Source organism: Nothoprocta perdicaria, unplaced genomic scaffold (genome assembly GCF_003342845.1).
Source record: "Nothoprocta perdicaria isolate Ctin4 unplaced genomic scaffold, notPer1 scaffold_269, whole genome shotgun sequence".
Taxonomy (NCBI): Eukaryota; Metazoa; Chordata; class Aves; order Tinamiformes; family Tinamidae; genus Nothoprocta; species Nothoprocta perdicaria.
Window position 1 is genome coordinate 803,405 of NW_020455498.1, and position 13,010 is coordinate 816,414.

The window sequence follows — 13,010 nt, forward strand, 5'->3', positions numbered from 1 at the left end:
TCAAACGAATTTGCAGAAGAACAATAATTCACAAAACAAAAACAAAAATTCATAAACCCTCTGCATGAGCTTCAGATCTGCATATTTATCCATAGCTTCCAAATACAGGCTTGGATTTCAAAGTGATAATTACCATAATAGAAAACAGTCTGTTATTGAACAAAGAGTAGTTACCAGAGCTGTGCATGCAAGTCAAATAACAGAATGCAAATGCTACACGCTTATTTTACACATTTTGGGTTTTCTATTGTTAAACACAATTCTTAATTTCAAGTTTAACTGTAAGGACAGATGCAAGTCATTCTGGACATGTCTGGGCTGTGTTCTATGTTCTAAGGTTCATACGAGTCAAAAATGAATGTACAATATAGTTTGGGTTGCCTTTTACCCTGCACTACCTATTTAACTTCCAAACCACATATTTACAAAGAAAAATAAAATCAAAGTTGATTAAAACAAGGAAGTTCCATTTTTTTTAAATTACCCAGTGGAAAAAAAACATTATTATGTATGGCTTTGATGGAAAAGAACGGAATGATCAAGCATTGCCACAGTATGTCTCTTGAGGTATTTCTTGAGGGATTAGGAAAAAAAATCTTACATTAACTCTCAGTTTGTAATGAAATCTGGATTGAGGCAAATTACAGACATAGTTCCATTTCAGTGTCATTAGTCACGCCTATCATTGGGAAATCTCTCTTTTTCTCAGCATGCTGTTAGTCCTAGTCCTTTCTAAGTGAGTATATAAAACCTAGACAAAGATAAAATACTACAAGTGACTTTCTAGATGATCTAAAGCGTCACTTCCACAGCCTTCTCTCAGCCTTCTCTCAGCACCCTCTTCTTCTCTCCCCATTGAGATCAGCCATAGGGCCACAATATTGGAATAACTGGAGGGCTTCTGAGACTGGACCAATGCATCACCCTTCCATAACCTTACCTGTGATGGGGTCGTCACATTGATTTCTGGAACAAAGTTGTCATCAAAGAAATTGATGATGTTCTCCTGTTGCAGCTCCTTTGTGGGCGTGAGTTTAGGCAGCGGTGGCACTGGAGGACCTTTCCTCAGCTAGGTAGACAACACAAACGGCACACACTTAGCTCGGGGACAAGAGAAAAGGTTTGAAGCTAGGCCTAAACAGATTGAGGTAGCTTCTTATCTCTGCTGATTCATCTCAAATGCAGGGAAGTGCCACAAAGAACCTGCTCAGCTGTTCATTGTCATCTRTCTTGAAGGGAGGAAATATTGCATGAAAAATAAAATTAAAACCAGTACACTTCAAATGCATTCTAGCTTAATTTTAGAGAGTTCATATAAAAGGATTTTTTGGCTGATTTTTTTTTTGCCCTGTGGGAAGCATGGTGGAAGACACACAAGATTCAGACACTGGAGTATTACACTTTAGGAGATCAGAGAAAACAGGTATGTTCTCATTAATTAAATCCAAAATTAAATTTCTTTTTTTTTCCTATGTACAAAAAGCAGTCAATACAGAAGATACACCCCACCCTGGATACATCAATAAATGGAAATATCTCAGGTCATGATCACTATCTTGATTTCCATCACATTTCATGGTTAAAAAAATCTTATTTATATTTATAAAAAGGCATTATTATGTTTTGGGGTTAAATTATCTTCTACAATCACAACACAAATCTCATYTTAGATAAAACATATTTTTTGAACACAGATGCTAACTTTCATGAAACTGATTCTTATTTCACTGATACCAGTGAGAAAGCAAATAGCTCCACCAGGGCTGAATTTCTCACTCTGATTTTAAGAGCATTCTTCAYAGTCATCACAAACTCCCTCAGTTCACCAGGCACTTCTGTTATTTGCTGTTCACCCTTATAAAAAATATCACTTACATCTATGTTTGTGAAACACGGATGAACAACCAAAGAGAGCAACTGAAGCCAGGGGCCCTGGTGTCATTTCTCAATCAGAGGTCAGATGGAAAATACAACATCTCAGCCATCATTTTTGCACAACAGGCCGTTTTCTCCTGCTGGCTTTCCACCTACCTGTGTGGGTGACTTAGGCCGGGCTGGTGCCGGAGATGCTGGTGCCAGCATGTGATTGGGACTAGCCGTAGGGCTAGGCAGAGGAGACGCTTCCTCTGGTGGTGAAGGTGTTTTTGCAAATCGGAGGGGACCTGAATCACTGCACAGAAGCAAAGTAACAGTCAGGACATGCACATCATGCTGCTGTGTTACCCCAACCTTCATTTCTGGCCCTTCTGCCTCCAAAAGAGGCAATTTGCTGCAATAGTTGAACTGCATCCTCATATAATGTCAGTGACCAAAAAGGAAATACATACTGCGAACAAATTCAAACATTACATGATTAATAAAACTAAAATTCTAATTAAATTCAATTACAATTCAGTGATCTACAACATCAAACAAAGTTTTAATTCCTCAATGATCTTGACTTTTGGAACATCTGCTCTGTTTRCCTGTTTTTTGTAGCTTAAGGGAAACAATATACTTGCATTGTTTCAGATCCTGTATTTGAAAGAATATATCAAGYATAAATTTGAAGCTATCATGAAACGTGAGCTGCAATTATTGTCTTCATTTTAGACCGCTCTCAGTATAAAAGGCTCTGAAGGTCAACAATCCCAAGAGATGGCACAGCAATGAATAATGCAAATAATTTTAAAAGTTCCGTAACAGAAAGGTTTCGGTAAAATAAAACATATCCAAAATTATGACAAGAATGTCATTATTGAGGAGATAATTCACCACAGCTATAAAGGAATAGTCAAGCGACTTCAGCAGAGCTCTGCCCAAAGATCTGGTGAAGTCCTGAGCAAGCATCTGCCCTTCTTGGTGCAAACACTGAGGCAGATTCAGCTACCTAGAAACTCCGTAAGCTTACAACTTGGGAAGGCTATAAACTACCACGTTCAAGGACCACAATACTCAGTAAGAGAAAAGCAAGTTCTACTATCTTCAGGGAGAACACAAGCATTACATGATTGAGGAGACCACACCATAATCATGTTCCTAATGCTAATATGAGGCAAATTCATTCTGCAAGAAGACTTAGCTCACACTCACCACCTCTTTCTGTGGAAGTATTAAAAAGAAAAAATATGCAATGATTAAGAAATTCCTTTCCAGGTATTTGCCTTCAGGGTAGAGTATTCGACAGTATACAAGTTTTAAAGATATTTCTATTCATACAGTCCTTTAAAGAAAAGTTTAGATACTGTAGAAAGTCACTATATTTTACAAAGTACCTATTCCTGAATAGTGTTTTGGAACACCACAGCTACTATTGAGCTCAGAATCTATCCAGAGTTTCACAAAAAGCTCTGTGAATATTGTGTCATAAAAATATTGTAGTGTTTGTAGCAAAGAGCTTGGAACACAACAATTCTCTCACAAGAGAATTACAAAAAAAACCCACATTTTAAAAAGTATCTTTAAAATAATGTAAGTCCATGTGGTATCACTCCTGTATTAACCTRTATCTACTGATTTGCCACTAAAGTCATATTTTATCTCTTGTTCCTGGCAAGAGTATTTCGAGGGAATGGAACGTGTGTGCATGCTGAACAGTCTGAGAGACACAACTGGTCAAAAAGCCTGTTTGTTATAAAGCCTGCTTCAAACTTTCCAATAACCTACAATTTTTCTTGTAGGCAATGGCAATTGCCTTTTTATTGTAGACAATGGCAAAAAATATTCTACAAATGTCTTTTTGTCCAAGGAAAATGGAAAAATGTCCATTTTCTTCAAGACATCCTACAAATGTCTTTTTGTCACTCAGAAGTCTTTCCTACAGGGGTTGAGAGTGTTGTTACATGAGCTAACAAATCCTCTGAGGCAGTATAAAAATATATGGGCATGGAATAACACAAAACTAATCAAAATAATTAAATAGTTAAATAGTTTAAAAAACTGTTATGTGGGAAATTTCTGTATTTTATTTTTGCCTTTTCAAAGTGAGACGGAAACAAATGGAGAAATGTCAGCCATATGTCTAAGGCAGATGTTATTTTGTTGGGTCAATCTTAATGATTGTTAATCTGACCCTGGTTTGAGGACAAATTAGCAGAGGCCAGAATATTGCACTAATTACTTCTGGATGAGAGGGAACTGGATGGAAATTCAGGACCTAGGTATTCACTCTAAATGTCATTGTATTTTGATAAGTGCCACCCTTTTATACTTTGAACCTTTTCTGTCTACTGCCATTCAGAATCAGAGATCAAATTCCAGCAGAAAGAGTAAGCTGCTTGCAAGTGAAAATCAAAAACGTTACTCTGGCATCCACTGACTTTATAGAGAACATTTCATTTTAAGTCTTTTTTTTTTTTCTTTTTAAAGACAAAATAAGTTTTCATTTGAAAGTAATATAAAATATGGCATTTTTGACATTCTTTTCACTTCATTTTTTCTGCTTTTATGATCCACTTGGATCACTTTTCCTAACTTTTCCCCATAAGCACAACAGAGAAAAGCTGAGTTACTAAGTTAGGATTCTCACCTAATCATATGCCTTTATAAGTTAAGAATACAATGAATACTTCAATGCTTTAAAAAAAAAAAAAAAAGAGAGAGAGAGAAAAGAGAAAAAGAAAGAAAAAAAAGGGAGTTGTAAGAGTTAGCAACTTTGCTGTTGCTTCTAAGAATAAATGGTCTAGATACTTCGCTGCTGCAAATTGATGTAATAATCTGAAATGAAATAGGCTAAAAGGCAACAGCTGCAAATCTGGTCTTGACTCCTTTTGGAAATGAAAAGAAGAGGGTAACGAAGAGARTTTTATACCTTTACTCATGTCAACAATTCCAGCAATCATTACACATGCTGCGACTGATTATTACCCATGCTGGACTGCAAGGCAATCTATTAAACAATYCAACAAATTCACCTGGGTGCCCCTTGGATGGTGAAGGCCTTGTCTGCATGCTGATCTCCCAGCTTCGTCATCACTTCATATAGTTTGTGACATAGCTGGGAAGAAAAAACACTTGCTTAAATTTAGATGAAATATTACAGCCATGATTAAAAACATAGGTGGTAAGTCTGGTCTAGTAACTGCTTCTAGTTTCTTTAAAATGCTACTGAACCTTCCAATAATACAACTTAATGCTATGTTTATTAAGAGCCAAACTATGCAAACCCTATCAAAATGGCAACAGTTCTTCAAGAACGAGCTGCATTACAGAGAATGTGTTTATAAGTGAGACTCGTTGCTCTCTGTTTTCTGATCAAGTGGGTCACTGGAGTTCTGAAGCAATGTGAGCAGAAGATTCCTATCCTTCCCTCAAAAATCTGATCCTGACTTCCATGGGACTTGTAAAGCGAGTACTCCATTTTGGTTCCTATAAGTTTACTAGTTTACTAGAAGATTATGATACAAATGCTGCAAATCGGGAACTAGGGCAAGTTCTCAGATGTGCTTCTAGATTTTGTTGCTTTGTTTCAAAACAATTATTTGCTGTTATTCATATCACATAATACAGTATACTCAAATGACCCGGTTTTACTCACCAAAGCTATTTCCTTATGAAACTTGGCTTCAAGGCTGGATACATTTTTGAAGGTATTCACATAGAAGCCAACTCGTCTARAAAGGATGCCACAGAGAAAAGAAGAGAGAATAAAAGATGAGGTGAAAAGGCCACAAAGGAAGAKGAATTCTTTTTTTTTTTTCAGACTACAAGCAGCATTCTTTCCTATGATTCTAAGCAAAGCAAGTGGCTGGACTGAATGCCAAAACTGAACTAACCCAAAATAGGACTCTGAATCTATTTGCTTTCTGAATTCTAGCTCAAATTAAACTCTTTCTTTCAATGAGGCTAATTAGTGGGCAACAGGTATATTGATACAAAAGGGTACTTACTCCAAGTTGTTCATATGCAATCTCACTTTTAGTAAGCCATAAAATCTGTATATATTCTCTGCTCTGGTACTTCTTACAAACAAATTACCTATGATTCAAACATTCCCAGTTTTCTGGAACATTCTGTGACTGCTCTCTCTGTTCACTTTTGACAGTGCAAATATTTCATCCATTGTACTGAAAGTGACCTTTTTTTTTCCTTGAAATGATGAGGCATCCCCACTAAGTGGGAGACTTCTTAGAAAGCTTGTAGAAGCAGAGCATGCTGAAACATTCTGTGCTCTGCCATAGTTCTTTATCCATAAAAGACCTTCTTGTACWTTGGAATAAAGAAATGATAAATAATCTTACACAATGATAGAAAAAAAMCCATAAATACAGTGAGAAGTAAATATGATTTTAGATCAGGAACAGGCATTTTCTCTTTTATTCCATCAAAAAGATGATGGGTGGGATCTGCAAGAAGTTATTTAACAAGGCAGCTTGTTAAAGGTCAATACAGATTCTCATTCCTTAGTCTCCTAGCCTCTGTAGACAATATCTGCTTAGCCTTACCGTGACCACAGGGATGGTAATTCTTCTTGTAAATCACTATTAAACTCTTCAAACACCTTCTGTGCCTTTTGAAACTCTTCTTCAGCCTAAAACAAAAGGAAAGAGATTGGCTTCTGTAATCACTGCAAAATACAGCAAAACCCAGAAATTCTGTTTTATTAATTATTATTATCAAAAGATACAACTCACAACCCTAACAAAGGACAACATAGTGGTGCTCAAATCCTGAAAGGTCCTGTTTTTGTGACACCAATAGTACTTGCTATTCCCTAAGGCCCCTTAAGCGAGAAAGCTTAATATCCATTTATGCTTAACGATATTTCAACTGCTGAAAGAGAAAAGAAATTTTGTGCTAGGCCTCTGTATAAAAATGAATTCCACCCAAGCTTCAAAAATCTTCTGCAGGGACATTTCTGAGTGTGCTACCTTGGTAATTCTGCCTTCATCTTTTCTTTTCGAGCTCTGCAGGGCTTCTAGGTGATGCCTTGCACTGTCGTAGTCCACTAGCTTTCTGCTTCGCTTTGCAATGCGAGTCTGTACAGAGGGAGGAAAAAGCACATGAAGCACAAACTGCACTTCCAAGAAAAGTTGTTTTATATGTGTTTTCATTAAGCTTTTTGACATGTTTTTATTTTCTCTCACAGCTCTGCAATTCACATACGACATTATCATCATTTAGCAAAACAGGCATGGTAAGGGAGATAAACCAATGTAAGGGCTTTCTGTAACGGTAAACCTGATAGACCTCAGAAGATAGAGAACAATGTTATGAAAGGCTTTTCTTATTCTCCAGTATAAATGGACTCTTAAACCCACAATAAGATGGTCTTTTCCCTTTATATACAGCAACACATTTTACAAATAATTATCATATACTTCTTTTCTGGAGTAGCAAAGATGCTGAAAATGCACTTATGAGTGCAGATGTTTTGACATAACTGAGACAAATTGAATTCTACTATGTATAAGGAATTCTAATGTGCCTCCTCTACTTCTCTTAAAACTAAACAAAATTACAAAAAGCCCTTTGAAAAGTTCTAAATTTACAAAGATGGATATTATATGTGAACTCCTCTTTATGATCCTTTTGGTCATAAGCCACATGCTGGGAGGACATATGTACATTTTTACTTAGGAACAAGTATGAATTAATGTTTTGATAAATTAATAAAATCAAAATGATAGATGAGGATAACTGTGATACCCGATCAATTCTACATCACAGCATCCCAAGGAATTTCCATCTACACCCAGGCAGACACATCCAAGCACAAAAGAATTTCCCTCTCACCAATAATGATTCTTTTCTCCCACACATTTCATCTTAGCACTCATCTCCTTCGACTACAGACCATGGAGGCATCTGGGAGAAGCCAGACTCTGCATAAAAATCTCTCCTTGTGTGTATTACAAATGTCTTCACAGAACTGATTAAATCACAGGAACTGTGCTTCAGATAACACAATGACATTTAAACACCCACAGGTGCAACCAGCCAGTAACAGAAGACTTCCTCTTAATGTTGCAATTTGTCTGGCATTTTGATGCCTGAGAAGCTTTATTCAGCCCTGATGAAGTCAGTGAGAATTATGTCTCATATCAAATAGGAGCAGGAAAATAAAATTACAAAGTTCCAATATACAAAGGTTTACTTCCAACCATTACTGCATGGTGATTGTTTTTTTCACTTGGAAAAAAGAATCAGTGCAGTTTGAATCCAGGGCTATGCTTACAAAACAACATTTTACACTGCAGAGAAGAACTGACACTCCCCCTCATTTTTTTTAACCTCACTCTTTTTTTATGATTCAAAAATAATTAGTGATATTTACAAATTCTCCATTATAGGAAAGCATTACTGTACTTTGATATCAGGAAATTGTCCTAGATATGTATCCAAGGTCAGCAATGAGCCATCCACCAATTTTTGATGGAAGTCTTCCCAAAGTTCATCACACTTCTGTAAAAAACAGATGAAAAGAGAGAAATACACTAAGTAGTTTAATTTTACTCCAAATTAAGAGGAAATATGCATGTAAATGGTAGAATTTACTCTTTCTAAAGTTTTATTATTTTCTTTATGGCATCACCTCAAATTGTCATTAAGTAAATAAAACAAAACAAATTGATATTGCAAACTTTAATTCACAATAAAAGAAGATTTGTTTAATAAGTATGTTTTGCATTCTTTAAAATACTAGCTTCTATTTGCATATTAGGATATCATGGATACAAGGTCTTCATAAAGATTTCAGGCTCTAGAAGTTTACAAATGTGGAGACTGAAGTTGCTCCAGTTCCTATATGCAAGAATGTTGYTTGATGAGAAACCCTCTTTAGAGAGGAAATAAAGTACAATTAAAAACAAAAACAGCAAATAAAATAGTTTCCCATCAATTACAAACATTTGTGAGCTTAGCTCTATATGTTCATTAAAAAAAAAAAAAAAAAAGGCTGTTAAGATTTATTGTACAATAGCTCTGTCTTTCTGTTCCATATGTTTTGTGCCATCAAGAGGCACTTGATGAAATGGCTGGCTTAAAAAGCTCTGCCTCAAACACGAGAGAACTGGGATTCTAGCTCTGAACTATGCCTACATCAACAGGCTAAACAAACAAAATCACCCAAGAAGCCACACTGGTTTTCCTCGGTCCTCTTTGCAGCTCAGGAATAATCACCAGAAGACATTCTTCATAATTTTAAGAATATAGCACGGCATGTATGAGGAGGGCCACATGGACAGTAGGGTGAGATTTCTTGCCAGAATCAAAATACTGTTGCTGCAGCACTATACTGGATATCCTCGGTTCTCCATCAAGCAAGTCATGAGCAAGGGTTAACTGGCCCAATGCCCTTCGCTTTGCACATACCACAATGATTGATATTCCCTTTGATGGCAGGAGGATGAAGAGGGGAAATATTTTTTTGCAGGGCTGTTATCCTCAGTGGTACTCTTGAAAGCTGCTCCATGCTGTTTGTTTAGCAGGAGCTACTACAGGGGATATTGTAAGTGCTGTGTGATGCTAACATTTAGTTCATTCATTTTTTACCCTAACACAATCCCTAATGAATTATCACAATCCATTAATCATGCTTTAAAAATAACTAATTTATTAACATAATATTTAATCACAGTGGTCTGGAAAGCACTACAACATTTCATCAGAGCAAAAAAAAGAAGTGTCAGGGCTGCACATTTACTTGCACTTTATACATATTTTAGACAAATTATTACATTATTTAGACAAACTAAAATCATGGAAGCTTTCTGAAAGCTAAGGAGCCTGAGAAAAAAAAAATGCTGTTGAAGAGTTCTTCAAGCCATTTTCATTTCCTAACTTACAGAGCAAGATCATTTAGGGGGAGAAGTTTTGGCATGAGCACTGTTAGCCTGGGCTGGATACATAAAAATGATTTTGAACTGCATTGTTCAGGATACACAAATCTACACTTGCAATTATAGGGAAGAATTTAGGAACAGAGATTCCCTCGTATATCAAAAATGCAAAAYTGCTTACATTTATCCCTATATTGAATGGAGATGAAGGGCCAAACTTTAGCCTTTTCATACACAACTATGAGTTGCCAGGTATAAAATCTAGTAGTCTGCAGAGACAAGATGAAGGACTGCTGTGAGATGCAGCTGATCTCCCAGSCAGTGAACTCAAAGGATATAAATGGTGTGGGATCCTCACTTAAACAGTTTGGAAGCTGAGTGCATTTAAAATAAAAAAAAAAAAACACATCATGCCTTCAGCAGCATGGAAGGGGAGAGGAGAGCCACCACAGAGAAGAAAAGCAATCATCAGGCAGTTTTTAGATGACTGCTCTGCCTTCCAGTTTCATGTTATTATTATTTTTTTTCCACGAGGCCTCCCACACTGAATGGCAGGTGGGCACAAGCTGCAGTGATAACAGATTGCACTTTCTTGTCACCGCCAATACATTCGCTGGCAGACTTCCCCCAGAATTAAGGCTGTTTACTCTAGGAAGAAAGTTTGGAGCTCCTAAAATTAGACTGCTGCAGCATCCTCTACAAAAGCCTGGCTTTCTCCAGTCACTGGAGAAACCTAAGGAAGGGATGCTAGAATGAACACCAGCCTACAAGACCCACTTGGCCTCAGACTCTAGATGCCTCTACAGACTTGTCCATCAGCTGCCTTCAGGACTGATTCTGCTCACATTGATGCCAACCTCAGTGTGAGGTTATGCCAGCCTCATGGGAGTGAGTACAAACATGGGAGTGCTAAGCCAGGGTCAGAAAAGAAAAAAAAAAGGCCCTGAAGTAACCAACACCTTTTCATTTTCCAATAATTATTCTTAAAATCTACTTTAATCCAGGCAGCTTGTAAAATGATTATTGCAAATGGAGCAACTGCTCAGGAGGAAGTACGTTTTGCAAGAYAGTAATTTACTTGCTGAAACAACAGCATTTTAACAGCTAATGGAGAATTCAGGAAGACTGYAGACCTATTCTTCTCAGTTATTCACATTACTCTATTTGCGGCCCAGTGTTTTTTTCCTCTTTCTACACTTCTTACCTCTCCAATCATTTTCACATCTTCTCGTCCATACCAATCTGGYTCATATACTTCATGAAGAGACTCTGTAAGCTTCTTAGAGGCATCTTGCATCCCTGTAATATGACAGGAAAAAAAAAAAGGCAACCACAAACAACAGGGAACAGTTGATAAATATCTTCTTTTTCTAAATCCACTCATATACCCTACCCTATTCCCTTTTGCATGTTTAGAATAGAGTTTTCAAGAGTTGAAATAAAAGTTTTGTGTTCATCCAACTCCCCAAAATGAACAAGAAATTTTCTCCTTTGGAGAATTTACTAAAAGTAAATACTAAATCCATACTTAATAACTTTCCCTTTGAAAGATTATAACCAGACGCCAATCGAATACCAACCCTGACTTTCTGCCTTCAGTTACTCTCAGCTTTTCCATTCTTCAGTTTCCAACCTGATTCATAGTGAGAACCAAAACCTACTTGCACAGAGGACAAGGTATCCCCTAGATGGCATGATTGAGGTGGCAGACAATTAGAGGAAATGAGATCTGGAGAAGAGGACTGGCAAAGAAGTCAGAATGGATCTGGTTCAAACAAAAATGGTCCCCAAAAGGGGAGAGGCCACACGAAGTCAGAACATGCCTCAGGACTTGTTTACCTGCTTGTTCTCAAAGATATTGAAATCTCAGAGCTTGGGTTTATAGAGTGAGAGCTGTTCTGAAAAGTTTGGTACTCTTGCTCATAGGAATCTGTTCCCATCAGCTCATAATAATTGTGATATAAAACTACCTAAATAATGAAGCAAAGCAACAAGAATGGAAAGGGCTGAAGCCTTGTCTTCCTGTCCAGACAAACAATATGCCAGATCCTGCAGTGGCAGGATTTCACAAAGAATGAGTATTTCTTGTATGCTGACCCAGTAAGGTTAGATGTATGTGGAGCCTAATAGCTACTTTCATTGGTAACCGGATATTGTCTATAGCGAATTGTCCTGAACCAAACTGGATCCATCACCTCTGAAGCCCATGACGTTACTGGTGAAAGAAGAAAAGGGAATGGCAATGGTTATTTGTCTCTAAGATGCAAAATATATGACTTTCCACTTAAAATGACTTATATATCAAGGAGATTCAATGCTAGAGAGAGCCTAAATCTATCTTTAGGGAGAGTGCTTTGCTCTTGGTGAGTAAACTGCTGTCCTCTGTGAAGGCATTGGGGGTTTGCCTTTCTGTTTTGCTAGAGCTGGAATATATTTGGTGGTGAATATGATTCTGAATGCAATAAAAAAGAAACAAATATGATGCCTAAGAAGATGTTAAATGTCAGTTCAGAAGCAGTCTGAATTGACTAAAGTCTWAAATGGCAGATGACTATCTTAATATTCTTGCAAAATCTCAACAACGTTGACTGCTAAAAATGTTTTGACCTAGCAGTGAATTTTTGTTTAAAATTATATTTTTTTTTCTGCAAAGTCTGTTTCCYGCAGCACATCTGTGCTGTCTTGAAAATATCTCTAGTGTGAACTTCAGGTTTTCAGATTTAATGCTCATTAGCTGGATTTGGAAATAACACTTATATTCTCTTTTCTATACAAATAAGCGTCTAGAAAGAGAAATGAATTTACTTGAAACTGGAATATCTGGAGTGAGTAGTTCCTTATTATTCACATCAACATACACACACACACACAAGATAGGAGAGGAAAAGAAAAGTAGGTAGGTACACCTCCCAGTACAAAAACAGTGGTCTTTGATATGGGCAGCAYAGGCAAAAAGAATTAAAAAAATAAATGTAAGTAAACAGCTATTCTTGGAGCTAGGTTCAAGGGAGAGAACAGCATGGGTAAGGGGGAGAAAGTGCACAAAGCCTGGTGTGCAGAAAGCACAAGCTCTTGCYCTTAAATCAATAGGTGCTGAGCCAAAATAAATAAATATGTGACTTTTTCTGAGATTGTCTTATGGATTTTTTTAATGACGGAACCCAGCCCAGGCAATTTATACAGCATATATGAACATAAGGCTCATTTCTTCCTTCTCTTCTCTGTGCAGGATGTTTAGGACAATGAATCTCT

The 13,010-nt window shown here is 37.0% G+C and overlaps 1 protein-coding gene across 3 annotated transcripts in view; it reads right to left on the reverse strand.

The window, feature by feature from the left end:
- Window positions 1-13,010, reverse strand: part of AMPH (amphiphysin) — a 101,791-nt gene that overhangs the window by 31,518 nt on the left and 57,263 nt on the right. For all 3 annotated transcript variants that reach the window (XM_026040819.1, XM_026040817.1, XM_026040818.1), the window contains exons 4-11: window positions 10,963-11,057; window positions 8,287-8,382; window positions 6,849-6,956; window positions 6,423-6,508; window positions 5,516-5,591; window positions 4,893-4,975; window positions 2,032-2,170; window positions 941-1,069 (exon numbers count right to left, since the gene is read on the reverse strand). In XM_026040819.1, the coding sequence (XP_025896604.1) occupies window positions 941-1,069; window positions 2,032-2,170; window positions 4,893-4,975; window positions 5,516-5,591; window positions 6,423-6,508; window positions 6,849-6,956; window positions 8,287-8,382; window positions 10,963-11,057 (812 nt within the window). The remainder of the gene's footprint in view (window positions 1-940; window positions 1,070-2,031; window positions 2,171-4,892; window positions 4,976-5,515; window positions 5,592-6,422; window positions 6,509-6,848; window positions 6,957-8,286; window positions 8,383-10,962; window positions 11,058-13,010) is intronic.